The sequence below is a fragment of the Lactuca sativa genome, chromosome 3 (genome assembly GCF_002870075.4).
Source record: "Lactuca sativa cultivar Salinas chromosome 3, Lsat_Salinas_v11, whole genome shotgun sequence".
NCBI classification, from domain to species: domain Eukaryota; kingdom Viridiplantae; phylum Streptophyta; class Magnoliopsida; order Asterales; family Asteraceae; genus Lactuca; species Lactuca sativa.
In genome coordinates, this window is record NC_056625.2 from 301,988,988 (window position 1) to 302,005,764 (window position 16,777).

The 16,777-nt window shown below is 36.6% G+C and overlaps 1 protein-coding gene across 1 annotated transcript; it reads right to left on the reverse strand.

Moving 5' to 3' along the window:
* Positions 1 to 13,247: 13,247 nt before the first annotated feature.
* Positions 13,248 to 15,315, reverse strand: LOC111889079 (protein FAR1-RELATED SEQUENCE 5-like). The gene is made up of 6 exons (XM_023885212.1): positions 15,270 to 15,315; positions 14,721 to 14,910; positions 14,368 to 14,543; positions 14,106 to 14,271; positions 13,732 to 13,990; positions 13,248 to 13,553 (listed from the first exon to the last, which is right to left on the reverse strand). Exons 1-6 carry the CDS (start codon positions 15,313 to 15,315, stop codon positions 13,248 to 13,250), a joined length of 1,143 nt encoding a protein of 380 aa, XP_023740980.1.
* Positions 15,316 to 16,777: the final 1,462 nt, after the last annotated feature.

Sequence of the window (16,777 nt, forward strand, 5' to 3'; positions counted from 1 at the left end):
GCTCTTTAACACACATTCATTGAGTAGGTCGAAGATCACCATCACGCCGTAAGATAACACATAGCTTCTTAAAAGCTTGGACACTCATACGGATAACCTCATGACATTGACCACCATTTGAAAGGTTATGTAACAACTCTTCATGTACACGTCGACATTTTAAAAGAGTTTCTCTAGTAGGTAAATTAGGACCATTGTTGATGGTAATTTTGCGTTGTTCCAAAATAGCCATCAACAAGCAAATTAGATGAAGAACTTGCATTTGTCTTGATTTAAGAATATGAGTGGGTGAAGGAAGGTCATTATCCATTGAAATCAATGTGACCTATCTTATGTACAAAATGTGAAGGATTATAAAGAGGGCATCTTAACAGCAGCAAAAACATCCACACACCCAAAATAAAAGCAAGGGAAAAATAGTCCAGCAGGAAAGATCTTGAAATATTATAAAATAACCTATGCTTAATTTTGATTATGTAAATTAGATGTCTACTCTTCAACATAATCAATTACCTTCACAACCTCCTCAAACAAATTCTTGGTATTGTGGTACACAAAACAAGACTTTTTTTTGCTTCCCGTGGTAAGTGATGTACATACAAGAAAGCTTCTTTTACAATTAATGGGTTTACTGATTTCCATCTTTCTTTGAATGTAATTTTAAGAATTGCATTGACTCACAATTTATGCATTGACCGATAGTTTATGCATGTATTTGCAATTGAAAGGAACAATCACAAAATGTTGTTGACATAAACACCTCCTGTTTAACTTCATATTTACTTTCGTATAATTAACATTCATATTTACTTCTATATAATAATGTTCTAAGCCTATAATCACAGGTAACCTAACGAATCAATTCAACTTTAAACTATAATGAAGAAGAAACAAACCATAATGAACCAGAAAAAAATGGTTGTAATATATATTGTGAACACGATTTCACAAAAAAAAATACAGGGAGAAGAATGGAAGAATGGAACCTGATGGATGATGGACCGATTTGAACAATAAGATGCAGCAGGGTTGTCGAAGCAGCAAAGTGGTCGAACCAGCAGGAAGAAGACCGATCTTTTTTTGTATGTTATTAATGATAACGTGATCTTATATAATCGTGTGTTGTTATCCTTATCAACGATTATCATTCTCTCCAAATCTCTCGAATTTGGGAGGAAGATTAATTAGGAGGGAAGATTTTCCTCTGATGTCCTTTCTTTTTTTCGTAAATCATCCCAAAAAAAAACTGGGGAAGACGATGAACTACTCTTTCACTCCGATTCCCTCCCTTTCTCTCCACTTCCCTCGTTAAGTGACACTCGGGAACATGGTGTAAGAGTCTCCAGGGACAATTAGTAAACTAAAAAATAAGCCTTTTTAGTGTATGACATTGATATGTAGACGCATACAAATAATTAAAAAGAATAAATGAAGAGATTAAATAATATCCTAAAAAGTATCAGGATATAATAGTCTTTCCATGTAAAATCTTAGAAACGCCAAAAGCAACGATTTGTGAAGAAATGCACAAACTTAATACATGACTATGAGTACTTGAATGACTCACAATCAATTTACAGTTTTCTAACTAAACCAAATAAGTTAGACATGAGAATGAGGCATGATTCATTAGTCATTACAACTATTTAACATATATACTAACATGCAATTCTCTCTACAAAGGGTTTCGTAATTTACTGAGTTTAGTAACTGCAAATTCAAAGGAATGAAAATTCATGATAAACTCAAGACCAACTTAAAAATAAAAAAGTGAAAGTATTATACTCATATATAACATTATACATTAAGAACCAAAAATGCACATTTGTGAAAAGAAGCATAGTTTAAAGATCCAATTATTGGTGTTTTATTAGAAAACTAGCGGAAGCCCCCGTGCCATTTGTGCAAGTTTGAAAACCAAAATGATTTGAGACTACAATGATAAAAACTTCCAAAAATGATCATTCTCTAATTGGATCGTAGATATTGTATTAAGTAAAAAGTGGCACCGCTCGAGTAGCAATAACAATGTTGAAAAATTGTAAATCATAATAAAAAGAAAAGATAATTAATAAGAAATTACTAAGCATACACTACTAGAAAACTAGGACTTTAGCTGTGGCACAATCCGTAGGTATTGCGTATGTATATGGTGATACCTACGGAATTGCTACGAAAAATGCTTTGTAGCATAAATGCCCGTCGGAAAATTATAGCTACACATTTGCGACGAACTAGCTACAGATTAGCTATGGCTTTTTCCGTAGCTATAATAGCCACGAAATTAAATTGCTACAGATTTCCTATGGATTATCAACATGATTAAAGTTCGACTTTTTTCCTACAGAATAGCTACGAATTTACTATAAATTGTCAACGGGATTCAAGTTTGACTAAAATTGACTTTTTTCCTACGGTATAGCTACATAATTACTACGAATTAGTGACAGAACTCAAGATTGACTACTTACCTGCAGACCAATTTAGCGACGGAAATTCGGTCGCTACCCCGTCGCTATTTACGTTTTCTTAAAAAATAAAAATTCTAAATTTTAAAAATTCCCATTTTTATTTTTGCCAAATACCGTATTTAATTTCAAATACCATACAAAGTACACCATAAAATGCCCATCATACTAACTTTTACACATTTCATTCATTTTTTTTTGTCAAAAGAGACTAATTAAATATAGAGGGATTAATTGTGTAAATCATTGATTCTTATAATGTGGGCTAATGATCAATGATTCCTTATGTTGGGATTAACTGATGTGGTTACCTATGGATGCTCCATGGAGGTTAAAACCCATGGATCATGAGGAATGTGGAAAGTCATGAGTTACATGGTGTAACCCTAATGTGCACACTACATAAGAAGCCCTTTAGTTCAAGAAAATGGACCCCTAGGGTGTTGACATATAGAGGCTGATTTTTGTGAGCATCATAGTTCTCTTCCAAGTTTCCAAAGTGTTGGTGGTGATTTGTGATTCCACTTGAGACATTCACATTATTGGTGCTAAGCTCTTAAAGCTCTAAGTAATAAGCCACAACAAAAGGTATGTTTCCTAACTTGTTTTATTCACTATGTATCAAAGTTTTGTATGCCAGTTAGGGTAATACCTTGGAAACTTCAAGTTTGCATGTATAATAGTGAATAAATAGATCCAAGGTATTTAGGGTTGTAACATCCCAAAAATACAGTCTAAAAATTTCGTTTGAAAAACATTACTTAAACCACGATTGTCAACCCATAACATAAAATCAGAGTGTTAATTCAAAACATATTCTTATTATCAGAGTAAAACATCCTAGGCTGACTAACTATGGTGTGTGCTATGTGATCATCCCGAGCTCCTCCCTCTGCTACTGGAAGTACCTGAAACCAAAACTGAAAACTGTAAGCACAAAGCTTAGTGAGCTCCCCCAAACTAGCACATACCATACAATAACATATAAAGCACATACTGGGCCTTGCCCACTACATCAGACCGAGGTCCGGACTAACTGGGGCCTTGCCCCCTGCATCAGACCGAAGTCCGGACTAACTAGGGCCTTACCCTCTGCATCGGACCGAATTCTGGACTAACTTGGGCCTTGCCCACTGTGTCATCCCCATTTTCACGGCCAAAAAACACCGATTTTGCTTATGCTTTATAAAAATCAGGGTACCTCTTTTAATAAAAATGTTGCGGAATTTATTCCCAGTAAAACATGATAAATACGTTATCAAAGCATTTCGAAGAAAAGTATTTTTATTCATTTTAAAACATTTGGGATGTGATCGTCAATACAGAAAAATAAGCATAAACAGAACATACATTCATTATCACTAGTGATTTAGATCTCCTTAATCTCTTAGTGTAATGTGACATCGTAACAACACATGTGAATTAAATAAACTAAGTGGGTCAGGTTGGGAAACCTGGTGAGTACATAGGGTTTTCAACCCATAATAACATAATTATTATGTTTAAACAATCAAGAAATCAACCCAATTACCCATCCCCATTATCTTCTTTATTCTTAAGGATCTACCCTAAGAATCAGCTATTTCTCGTTCACTCATTCCTAAGTATCATCCTAAGGAATCGGCAAGAGGTCCATCGTTGCCACGGTTTACACAACGGGCAGTAAGTCTGCATAGTCGCCAGGGTTTAGGCATCAAGTCTGCATGATCACCAAGGTTTAGGCATCAAGTCTGCATGATCACCAGGGTTGAGGCATCAAGTCTGCATGATCACCAAGGTCTAGAGTACACCGGGTGAGCATATCGTTCACAACACTTACAGGTTGCGAGCCTGCTAGTGTTCCACTGGACTGTCTAGAATAGTCTATGGTTGTCATTCATACTCTGCTGAATGATGGGGCCATTTGGGAAAAAGGCTTCTCATATCGTCCACCTGTCACCCTCACCTCACGGTCTATTTCACCTCTCAACTCATCATCCAACTCATACTCCATCTATTACATCTACCCATGTTTTTCCCCAACATTATCGTAGATATAAAATACATATACAGTTTAAATCATTTAAAACATGTATAAAATCATTCATCCAGTATAGACACCAAGTATTCAGATAATAAGCACACATAGCACGTAATTTATATAAAATACTTCATATCTATGTGTAAGATGAAAGTAACTATGCACTCACCTGGTAAGGTGGTGAGTCGGCACTCGGACAGCACTTCGTTACTCTTAAAACAATTATCCCTTGACGAAACCTAGTATCATGACCACTAGAGTTTAGTCTAACGTTTGACGAGTCTAATTAATAATCTAGCTATTATTACTATTGTATAAGCGTTAAGCAATACTTATATAACCCATAATAATCGCCCAAATACTCCCTATAATGTCCTAATAACATTACTATATTGAAACATAAGTTATACTAAAGATAGGGTAGGCATAGCTCACTTACAGCAGGTTTTTCGCAAAACTGGGCTTCGCTGGAGCAGCGTTTCCGAGCCGAAAGACCCTTTTTCTCGGGACTCTGGGAGCCTTGGGGCTTCCTTCGGGTGCTAGGGAGGTTCCCTAGGCTTTTTGGGGGGTTTGGGTGGTTAGAGAGAGAGTTTAGAGAGAGAAAGTGAAGTTAGGAAGGTGTGAAGAATGAGGGAGCCTGACACCTCTATTTATAGGCTGGAAAATAGCTCTACCCGTCGAGTAGGTCCTCCTACTCGTCGAGTCCATGCCAGGTGTCACCCTCTGGTAGCTTGCCTTGGGTAGAAAGCCTTGATCCTTATTCAGCCATGTCACCCCTTTTGCAGCAACATCCTGCCGACTTCTAAACCCCGTAACTTTCGCATACGAGCTCCATTTTTTACGTTCTTTCCTTCCACGCGTAGGTAAAAACAAGATCTACAACTTTCATTTAGACTCCATCGGCTAATTCTTGACCGGTCTTAAACTTAACATTAGGAGGAGTTTAGATTGTTAAATGACTGCGAAGAGCTCGTAATTCCTTCATACAGACTCTGTTTCCGTCTGTATTTTTACCGTTCAGTTCCTATTAATGAGATCTTCAACCCTCATTTAGGTCGCATAAGCCAAAAACCACTCGAACTAAAATTCGAGTTTCGGGTTGTACACTGCTAAGCCGAAACTTTGAAAAATCATAACTTCGTCATACGAAATCAGATTTGGGCGTTCTTTTTTTTTTTTGTATGTTCTCGGTTTAATGTATACTACAACTTTGGTTTAGATCACTAAGGCTAAAAAGTCCTCTATCGTAAATTCACTATTTACTTCTCCCGGTGCCGTGCCGGTTTTGCCGAAAAACTTCGTTATAATTCGGATTTCGTCATTCTTTATATATACGGAACCCTTGAGACATATTCTACTACTTCATTAAGATTATTTATTCTAAATAATATTTTGTCAAAAAGTCGTTTTCGACCCCTATTATCTGTAAATTGACTAGCCCGGATCTACGGGCATTACAATTATCTCCCCCTTAGGATGATTACGTCTCGGAATCATCAACGAAACAAGGCTCACATGATGAATCCATACGTTATCTCTTCATACTAAGTAATTACCGTACTTTGATGTTTCTTTGAATGAGTATCTAACTCTAAGACTTCCTGACCGCAGGCGGTGCCCGATCTTTGACCCGCTCTCAATCTCATGTTAGACATTCAGTCATGATCTTCATGTCACGATCTTGATCTTTATTTGAGACTACTTAATTAATAAACTTGAGATAAGTCTCTTCCTTCAATTATCATAATAGACCGATGGGTCATGTTCTAATGACCTCTCATCGTATGATACATCGCTTGAACTCAGGTCTTTTAGAGTCAAATTCCAGAACAAACTTATACCTTCCTTCATGTTCTAACCACATCTTAAAAGGTAGCTTTTCTAGCTACAAGCAACTTTTTGCGATACCTCTACTGATTGCTTTTTATTTCAATCTTCCGTCTTAAGTCAAATGCTACATCGAACTTGATTCTCTAAGCCGCATAACATACTTAGCATAGTCGGAATCAATTTGATATCACCACTAGGGTCAGAATAACAACAATCTTCTTAGTCATTACCGAAACGATGGTAACGACATGCTTGAATATAACGGAATCAATTATTGGTTTCTTGGTAACCTTGTGACTTTCCCTGATCCAAACGTGAGTCCTGTACTTCCGGTAGTATATGCATCTACTACCTTTCACACCTACTCATACTCGTCCCAAGTATTGTCTCACAGTCCCCAAGTCACCATACAAGAAAATCATATAACAGTTTAACACATCAGATAACGAAACGAAGGCTTTATTATTTCTTGAAACTATTACATAGGTGTTCAAGTTCACCCTAGACTATGCCTCTAATAGGCTACATCATATGATTCTATCCCCTTGGTTACTTCATAACTTGATCCTCGGGTATGAATTCCTCATCCTTGATTCCTCGCATGGTTTTCTGCTTCGTCAAGGATCATGTGGAATGCCCTTGGCCTTGGTGGCGTGTTTGGCCTTGCTGCCTCATTTTTCTTTGGGCAGTCCCTAGAAATATGCTTTTCCTTGTTACACCCATAGCACACCTTCTTGTTGGACACACACTTGCTGGCGTAATGCCCTGTCTTTCCACATCTGTAGCAAGTCACCTCCTCACAACATTTCCCAAAGTGCTTCTTTTTAGACTTCTCGCACCACTTGGCTTCATCTCCTCCTCCTTCTTTAGTCTTTGAGAATTTCCTTTCTTTGTTGGATTTTGAAGATCCTTCATGCTTCCTTTTTTCTCATACCTTGTCTTTTTCTAGACCCCTTTCTCTTATTTGGGTCTATACATTCTTAGCTGCTCTAACAGCTGTTTTCAAGGTAGTTACCATTTTGACCATTGGGCCGAAGTCTGTAGGCACTCCGTTAGCAAACCTATCAATCTTGGAGAGTTCAGTAGGAACCAAGTAGGGAAATAGCTTCATCCTCTCAGTGAATGTGGTGTCTTACTCATCAACGCTCATCTTCCCTTTCTTCAGGTTCTGAAACTCGTTGTTTAGGTCTATCAGATCTATCTCTGAGCAGTACTGCATTTTCAACTATTCCAAGAACTTTTCCCATGACATCCTTAGGGCTTCTCCTCGTGCCATCGTGTAACATCCTGAATTTCAGAAGTACGATTTTATAGTTTAAAGTGTAATTTCGAAGAAGGGACTCGACGAGTAGGTACGCTTACTTGCCGAGTCGGAGCGGGTTTGGATCACGAATTAAGTGACCAACTCGCCGAGTCGGAAGCTGGACTCGACGAGTTGGTGCTGGGATGTGAAAACCCGTAATCTTAGGGTTTGCGCCCTATTTAAAGGGCTTAATGTCCTCCCTTCAGCTCCCTTAGCCCCCTTTGAGATCCACTAAACCCTAGCTCGTGTGTATAAGGCCATTGGAGGGAGATTGAAGCTTTGAGAGGTGTTCTAGTGGAAGAAACTTGAAGATCAAAAGGGTTTGCATCAAGAAAGTAGTGTAGATCCAAAATCTACTACAGTTTTGGGCACATCTTGGAGGTAATGAGCTGTTACCATTCCTTTGTTGCTTCTAGATTTATTCTTGAATGAGATTTGGGGCCATTTTGGTATGATTGAGATCCACTTCGAGTTTAGAGTCCAGATCTGAGGTTGCTACTTCAAATCTAGACTTGTATTGGTCCAGAAAGTCATAAAGCATCAGTTATTGAATTGTTGGTGAAACCCTTTTCTCTAAAACCTAATCCCTAGTGTGTTTTGGCCCATATCTCTTTGGTTTCACGTAAAGTTTGCAACTTTATGTGAGGGATAGATTGTAGAAGGGTGGATCTACGTATTGGAGCCTCAAAATGGCTCGTAAAGCATTTGAATGGACTGAGAACTGGAGAGACTCGGCAAGTCACATGGGTGTACTCGACAAGTTGTATGAACACGTGCATGGACTCGACGAGTTGGAAGAACAACTCGGCGAGTCGGTTGAAGATTGCCTTGGACTCGGTGAGTCTGTTCTTGGACTCGGCGAGTCAGGTCACAGAACCCCAACCTCTTTTGGTTAAAGCCTTGGATTAGTGAGTCGATTGACGACTCAGTGAGTTGGACAAGATGGGACTCAGAGATCGTTAGACTCAGCGAGTCTTGGGGTGACTCGGCTAGTTAAGTTGTGTCATGAGAGTTTTCTAGGTAATGGAACTCGGCGAGTCGACGAGGTGACTCGGTGAGTAGAGTCATCCAGGAAGGTTGACTTTGACTGAGGACTTTGACCTTGACCAAGAGTTTACCAGTTTGACTTCTAAGGGTACTTTGGTAATATTGGTATTTATGGAATTGTTTATTTGGTAGTGTTCATTGGCGGCGATCGTGCCGGAGGTCGGAGCAAGTTGGTCTTATCTTTTCAGTCAACAATTTCAGGTGAGTTATGCTCACTATATCAATAGGGTCTAAGGCACCAAGGTCGGCCCTTTTAGTTGTTATCTTGGTTACAGTATGCTACATGTGGTTATGATCTATTAGATTGGTATCACAATAGACAGTATGTTGTTATGCTCATGTGATCCGTTAAGATTGGTATGTTAGTGACCCGGTTAAGTCGATGCCTTGGTCATGAGAGATTTCTATGATCGATGATCTATGAGATAGTTATATCTGATATTTGTACTTGTCTTGTTGATGTGCTTGTTGATCTGTTAGATCAGCATCCTGGTAGTTGGGACAGTATTATGTCAGTGACCTGGTTTAGGCCAGTATCCTGTTATATAGGATGATGCTATGTTAGTGACCTGGTTTAGGTAGGTATCCTGGTTTATAGGATGATGCTATGTTAGTGACCGGTTAGCTCGATATCCTGGTACATAGGTTGATGTTATGTTAGTGACCTGGTATAGGTCCATATCCTGGTATATAGGATGATGCTATGTTAGTGACCGGTTAGGTTGATATCCTGGTAAGGATGATTCTATGCTTTATGATCTGCTACATCGATTTGTTTGCCTATGGACTGTTATGTGATTTCCTGTTATATGTACACATGGTTATTTGCTTGATGTTTGGATTGAGGCGGTCCTGCTTTGTACTAAAGGCCAACATACCGTACGAGGGGTCCGAATAGATTGTAGGCACGTATGGCGGTCCAGTCATACCGAAGGCTCGGATAGATCCAGATAGACTGAAGGCCTGGTGTGGGCGGTCCAGTCATACTGTAGACTCAGAGAGTGGACCAGGTGAACTGAAGGCCTGTTGAGGGCGGACCAGTCACGCTGTAGACTTGAGAGGCATGGTTGTTCTGTATTGTGATACAATATGTTATGATTATGGTTGTATGTGGTTGGTATTTTGGGGGTAACTCACTAAGCTTCCGGGCTTACAGTTTAATGTATTGTTTTAGGTACTTAAGGAGATTGTGGCAAGGTGAAGGCGTGATCGTACCGCTCCTCATGTTTTATGATTCATGTGATATGGTTCTGGGGAATACTTTGATGTTTAAACTATTTTGAAAATAAGATGTATAAACTTAATGGTTTTTGAATGAAATAAAATGTTTAAAATTTGCTCAAATTTTTGGTCGTTACACATCGTATCTGCCAATAGCTTCCACCAGCTCAAGACTCCAATTTTCAGCTGTCTTACTGCGAAGACAGTCTTCTGTTTCTCGCTACAGCTGCAGCTTTCAAACACCATCTCCATCTTGGAGATCCAATCCATAATGTCAACCGGCTCTGGGCTTCTAGAAAGACTTGGTGGTTTGGCACCCAATAAATTCTTATACATTCGCCCATCCTTGTCATTTCCCTTTTCTGGGCCATTCTTTCGTTCTCCTTGTATCCCAACTTGACTCACTTGGTGGCTATAGTTCCCTTCCTCCGATTGCTCGGGAATCAGCTCTGATTGCTAAACGGGTCTGGTACGTTCATCCCTATTCAACATCCGCCTCATTTCTTCCCTTTGTTCAGCTAACATAGACCGAATCATGGCTTATACTCCAGCCATGGTGATTGGCTCGGGTACATCTTCTACTACAACAGGTATTTGCTGAATCACCAGGGGTTGATTCCTATTCCCATTTGCATTCCCAGCTCCATTGCGGGTTCTTGCCATTTTGATCTATACACCGAATAAGGTGAATCTAGATCTTGATTTAGGATTGACGTTTTAAATCGTCATTATCACCCCTAAATGTTTATATGCTAGTTCTAATATCGTATTTGTACGTTTAGAATCCTAAACACATAAGGTTTCCAGATCCGGTCGGCGACAAACCATAGATCCGATCAAACAACAACATATCAGGCACAAAGCATTTAGCACATAAAAGCATTTTTAGGCACAATTCCTAAAAAAATCTAGTGCTCACATCTCACAATCATCGCTTAGCATTCTAAGTTTAAGTCTAGAAATCCTACAAATTCCTAGTTCGCTTAAACTAATGCTCTGATACCAACTATGACATCCCCATTTATTCAGCCATAGAAGACCGATTTTGTTTATGCTTTATAAAAATTAGAGTACCTCTTTTAATAAAAATGTTGCGGAATTTGTTCCCAGTAAAACATGATAAATACGTTATCAAAGCATTTCCGAAGAAAAGTATTTTTATTCATTTTAAAACATTTGGGATATCATCGTCAATATAGAAACATAAGCATAAACAGAACATACATTCATTATCACTAGTGATTTACATCTCCTTAATCTCTCAATGTAATGTGACATCGTAACAACACCTGTGATATAGATAAACTGAGTGGGTCGCGTTGGGAAACCTGGTGAGTACATAGGGGTTTCAACCCATAATAACATAATTATTATGTTTAAACAATAAAGAAATCAACCTAATTACCCACCCCCATTATCTTCTTTATTCTTAAGGATCTACCCTAAGAATCAGCTATTTCTCCTTCACTCATTCCTAAGGATCATCGTAGGGAATCGGCACGAAGTCAATCATTGCCAAGCTTTACACAACGGGCACTAAGTCTGCATAGTCGTCAGGGTTTAGGCATCAAGTCTGCATGATCACCAAGGTTTAGGCATCAAGTCTGCATGATCACCAGGGTTTAGGCATCAAGTCTGCATGATCACCAAGGTTAAGAGTACACCGGGTGAACACATCGATCACAACACTTACAGGTTGCGATCCTGCTAGTGTTCCACTGGACTGTCTAGAATAGTGTGTGGTTGTCATCCATACTCTGCTGAATGACGGGGCCATCATTTGGGAAAAAGGCTTCTCACATCGTCCACCTCTCACCCTCATCCCACGGTCTATTTCACCTCTCAACTCCTCATCCAACTCATACTCCATCTATTACATCTACCCATGTTTTACCCCAACATTATCGTAGATATAAAATAAATATACAGTTTAAATCATTTAAAACATGTATAAAATCGTTCATCCAACATAGACAACAAGTATTCAGATAATAAGCACACATAGCACGTAATTTATATAAAATACCTCATATATATGTGTAAGATGAAAGTAACTATGCACTAACCTGGTAAGGTGGTGAGTCGGCACTAGGACAACACTTCGTTATTCTTAAAACAATTATCCCTTGAGGAAACCTAGTATCATTACCACTAGAGTTTAGTCTAACGTTTGACGAGACTAATTAATAGTCTAGCTATTACTACTATTATATAAGCGTTAAACAATAATTATATAACCTATAATAATAGCCCAAATACTCCTTATAAGGTCCTAATAACATTACTATATTGAAACATAAGCTATGCTAAAGATATGGTAGGCATAGCTAACTTATCGTGGGTTTTTCGCAAAACTGGGCTTTGCTGGAGCAGCATTTCTGAGCTGAAAGACCCTTTTTCTTGGGACTCTGGGAGCCTCGGGGCTTCCTGCGGGTGCTAGGGAGGTTCCCTAGGCTTTTTGGGGGGTTAGAGAGAGAGAGAGAGAGAGAGAGAGAGAGAGAGAGAGAGTTTAGAGAGAGAAAGTGAAGTTGGGAAGGTGTGAAGAATGAGGGAGCCCGACACCACTATTTATAGGCTGGAAAACAGGTCTACTCGCCGAGTCCATGCCAAATGTCACCCTTTGGTTGCTCGCCTTGGGGAGAAAGCCTTGACCCTTATTCAGCCACGTCACCCCTTTTGCAGCAGCATCCTGCCGACTTCTAAACCCCGTAACTTTCGCATACGAACTCCGTTTTTCGACGGTCGTTTTTTCCACACGTAGGTAAAAACAAGATCTACAACTTTCATTTAGACTTCGTCGGCTAATTCTCGACCAATCTTAAACTTAACAGTAGGAGGAATTTAGACTTTTAAATGACACTGAAAAATCATAACTTCCTCATATGAAGTCAGATTTGGGTGTTCTTTTTTTTTGTATGTTCTCAGTTTAACGTATACTACAACTTTGGTTTAGATCACTAAGGCTAAAAAGTCATCTATTGTAAATTCACTATTTACGTCTGTCGGTGCCATGCCGGTTTTGCCGAAAAACTTCGACGGGGGATAACTTCTTCGTTATAATTCGGATTTTGGCGTTCTTTATATGTAGGATTTCATAACTAAGAAGATTGTCTTGGAATCACTGAGTTCCTCATTGAACTCGTCGAGTGCTATGATCTTCATAACTATTATGGATCCTGACTGACTGAATCCTCCTTAACCCCACTCACTGATCCGACTTATAAACATAAGGATTTGGGTTTGCGACCCGACTCGCCGAGTCCATGAACTAACTCGTCGAGTCCTCCTTGTGACATCTCTACTCTGTTGGTTTCAGTCCATCCCAACACCTCCAACTCATAGATCTGGACTCCTTATGCTAGCATTGCACGTAAAGTAAAAGTGAATTACCACTTTCTGAGTACGTATTAAAGAATGAATTCATACTCTCTGACCTCGACACAGTCTTCATTAACCCACACATTGCAATATCATTAAAATATCCAGGTATCCATGAATGATGTTTTGTAAACATGTCTTTAAACCATCTCGTGTCTTCCAGATTGAATTCCTTCATAAGCAAACCCCATTTCACCTCAAATACATCAGGTTTCATATTAACGTCCCAAACAAGCTTCGAGAATCTTTTTCTAAAGTCTGTGTTCGTTAAAAAATCATCTGATATCTGTATTAAAACAAAAATATTATAAACTTCTATATTTATTCATAAATGAATAAATATGATTAAGTAAAATGTTAATAAATATTCATAAATGAATAAGCAAATATTTGAAAAAATTAGTATATTCATCTATGAATAACTAAATACTATGTAACATATTTGAAATATATTAAAATAATACCTTATTTTTGAACTTCTTCATTATATGCCACATACATAATCGGTGCTTTGAATTAGCAAAAACATTCTCAATAGCTTGTTTTATTGATGTATCTTGATCGGTTGAAACAAGTGTTGGTTCTTTCTTATGAGTTTTAAGAAACGCTTTAAACAACCAAGAGTAGGACTCCATGCTTTCATTGCTTAGCAAACCCGCTCCAACAGTAATTGATTTTTTATGATGTTCAATAGCAGTAAATGGAACAAAAACCATTCGATACCTAACACACACAAAAAAGTGTTCATTTTTTGATGTATTCATAAGTACAAATAAAAATATTTATCTATCAATACAATTACAGTATATAATTAGAATAATTTCAACAATACAATTACTTGTTTGTTCTGAAAGTCACATCAAACGAGATAACATCACTAAATTCAGCATAATATGCCTTCTCCATTTCATCAGCCCAAAACATACAGTCCAAAACATCATCTTGACAGTTAAAATCAAATGAGTAATTTGGATAGTGAGCTTGGCAGTCATTCATTGTGCTTACTATCATTTAGGTATCTTTATAAACTATAAACCTGTTGATATATCTCTTTAAATTTTTATAGTAAACTACTTTGGGCTTTACAAACTTATACCCACCTCTCAGACTTTCCCTCAACTTATGAGCCATAGTTGGGCATATTTTTGATGTGGAAGCCTGTACTATAAACTCCTTTTCTGAATATGACATTTGTCTCGCTTTTTTTAAATCACTTTTCTTCTCAAGTGGATGGTTGTGAAATTCATCAAACTGAAAAGCTTTATAATTTGGAGTTCTATACACAGATTTAAATGTAATCATTGTTTGACAACCAATAACTCTTGAATTTCAATTTCTTTTCCTCCTAACACCACTTGTACCCAATGTGTCACAAAATCCCTTTTTCTGTTTGCCACCACGATTACATATAACATGTTTCTTCTTTATAATCTTAGTATCAAACCTTGACTACGTGCTCAGTCTCACATCAAAACCACCAATTTCAGCATACTCAGAATACATTTTGATGGCCAACTTTAATGATTTGAAGATTAAACCTTTAAATGGAATAAGTTGAACATGTACATTTGGCTTATAGACATGTTCTCCAATTATATCAGCACAATATTGTGCATCATCTACTGAACTCGAAGATTCACCACCTAAAAAATATTAAATCTAAGTCAATCTAATAATACATGAATAAAACAGTCATATATCACTACATGAAATTCTTCTGAATAAAACAAAAAACAATGTTTATTAATGGATTAATAAAACATTCATATATGCATACATAAAATTCATGAGGATTCAAAATATATAAAATAAACATAACTTATTCATATATGAATAAAACGAAAATACAATTATCACACGTTTATTCATATATGAATAAGACAACAATTTATTCATATTAACATATTCATATGTCAATAAATGATAATAAAAAAAAACAAAATATTTCAATAACTGATACCTTAAAAAAATGAGTTCTCAACATCTTCTTCTTCACTCTCACACAGAGAAGAATACAAATCACCATCAATAACACTAGAATTCGACATAATAAACCAAATGATCGGTATAAATAAGCAAAAAAAAATCTTAGTATCGAATATATCTCACAACAAAAGTCGTAAATATGAAAACCTAGTTAATTTCGAATATATCTCACCTCAACGTATAAAATATCTGAAACAAACTTCAATCAGCTCGATCAGATGATGTAATTAAGCAACCTCTCTCAGTTTAGAGAATAGAAACTGCATCGATATATCCGATTGAAAATTAAGTCAGCTCCGATTTGGAATAAATATCTCAAACTACATAACAAAAATCTGATGAAACAACTCCAAAACAAAAATAATACGCGTAATTCAAAACAAATTATATAAAGCAATAATCTTGATAATGAACTCCGATATATCCGATTCAAACGATATACATATCTGATCAAATCGGAAACTGAATACGCAGAAGAAAACGGAAACACAGATGCGAAACTTCACGATTAATGAAAAAAATATGTATAATAGCTAACGAGTTATATAAAGAAAAAAAATCTTGATAAAGAATTCATCATATCCGATTCAAACGATCAAAAGATATCATCAAATTGGAAGCTGATAACACCGAACAGGTAAGTTCTATATAAAAACATTGCTAATTTATAAAGATACCCTTAATGAAAAATGGACACATGCATTTTTTAACGTGAATATGTTAAATAAATGATTGGCTGAGAATGATTCGTACATTCTTAACCCTTTTTATTTTCTCAATTAAACTTACGATCTCTCTTTGTGTGTGTGTGTATATATATATATATATATATATATATATATATATATATATATATATATATATATATATATATATATATATATATATATATATATATATATATATATATGGCCGTTCTTATATTACTACTTTTGTTTTTTGTTAATTTTTTTATGGGTTTTAAAATATTCTTTTATTTTATGTTTTTAAAATGCCCGTTTACCACAACCAGAGGTATGATCATCACCTTCAACCAACACCAACACCGATTTTTGTCCCCGATTAAAAAACGGTGTGCATCTAGAACTACGATGAACTTGGCCTTAAACAGCGACAAACACGACGTCCGCCCGTTAGACATAGTTCGAACTCTTTGATATAATCATGTTTTGCGAATGTCCATTGAACGTCACATAAGTGGTGTTTTTTCGGTTTTTTATTTTATTTTTTTATTTTTTTGGTTTTTTTATTTTTTATTATTTTTCAAAATAAATAAGTTTTTCAAATGAAAATAAACTTGCTTCTTTGTTTTTTTTTTATATTTTTATAATTTATATTTTTGTTTTTTAATGTTTTTTTTTGTAGTTACTACTGATGCTTTTCATTTTTGAAGTTACTACTGAAGTTTTCTTTTTTAATTTTTATTTTTGAATTAAATATATTTCTTCGACTTTTGGATGTTTAATAACTATAAAAGTTTTGAATTATATGATATTAAGCATTATAAAATTTTTAAATCATATT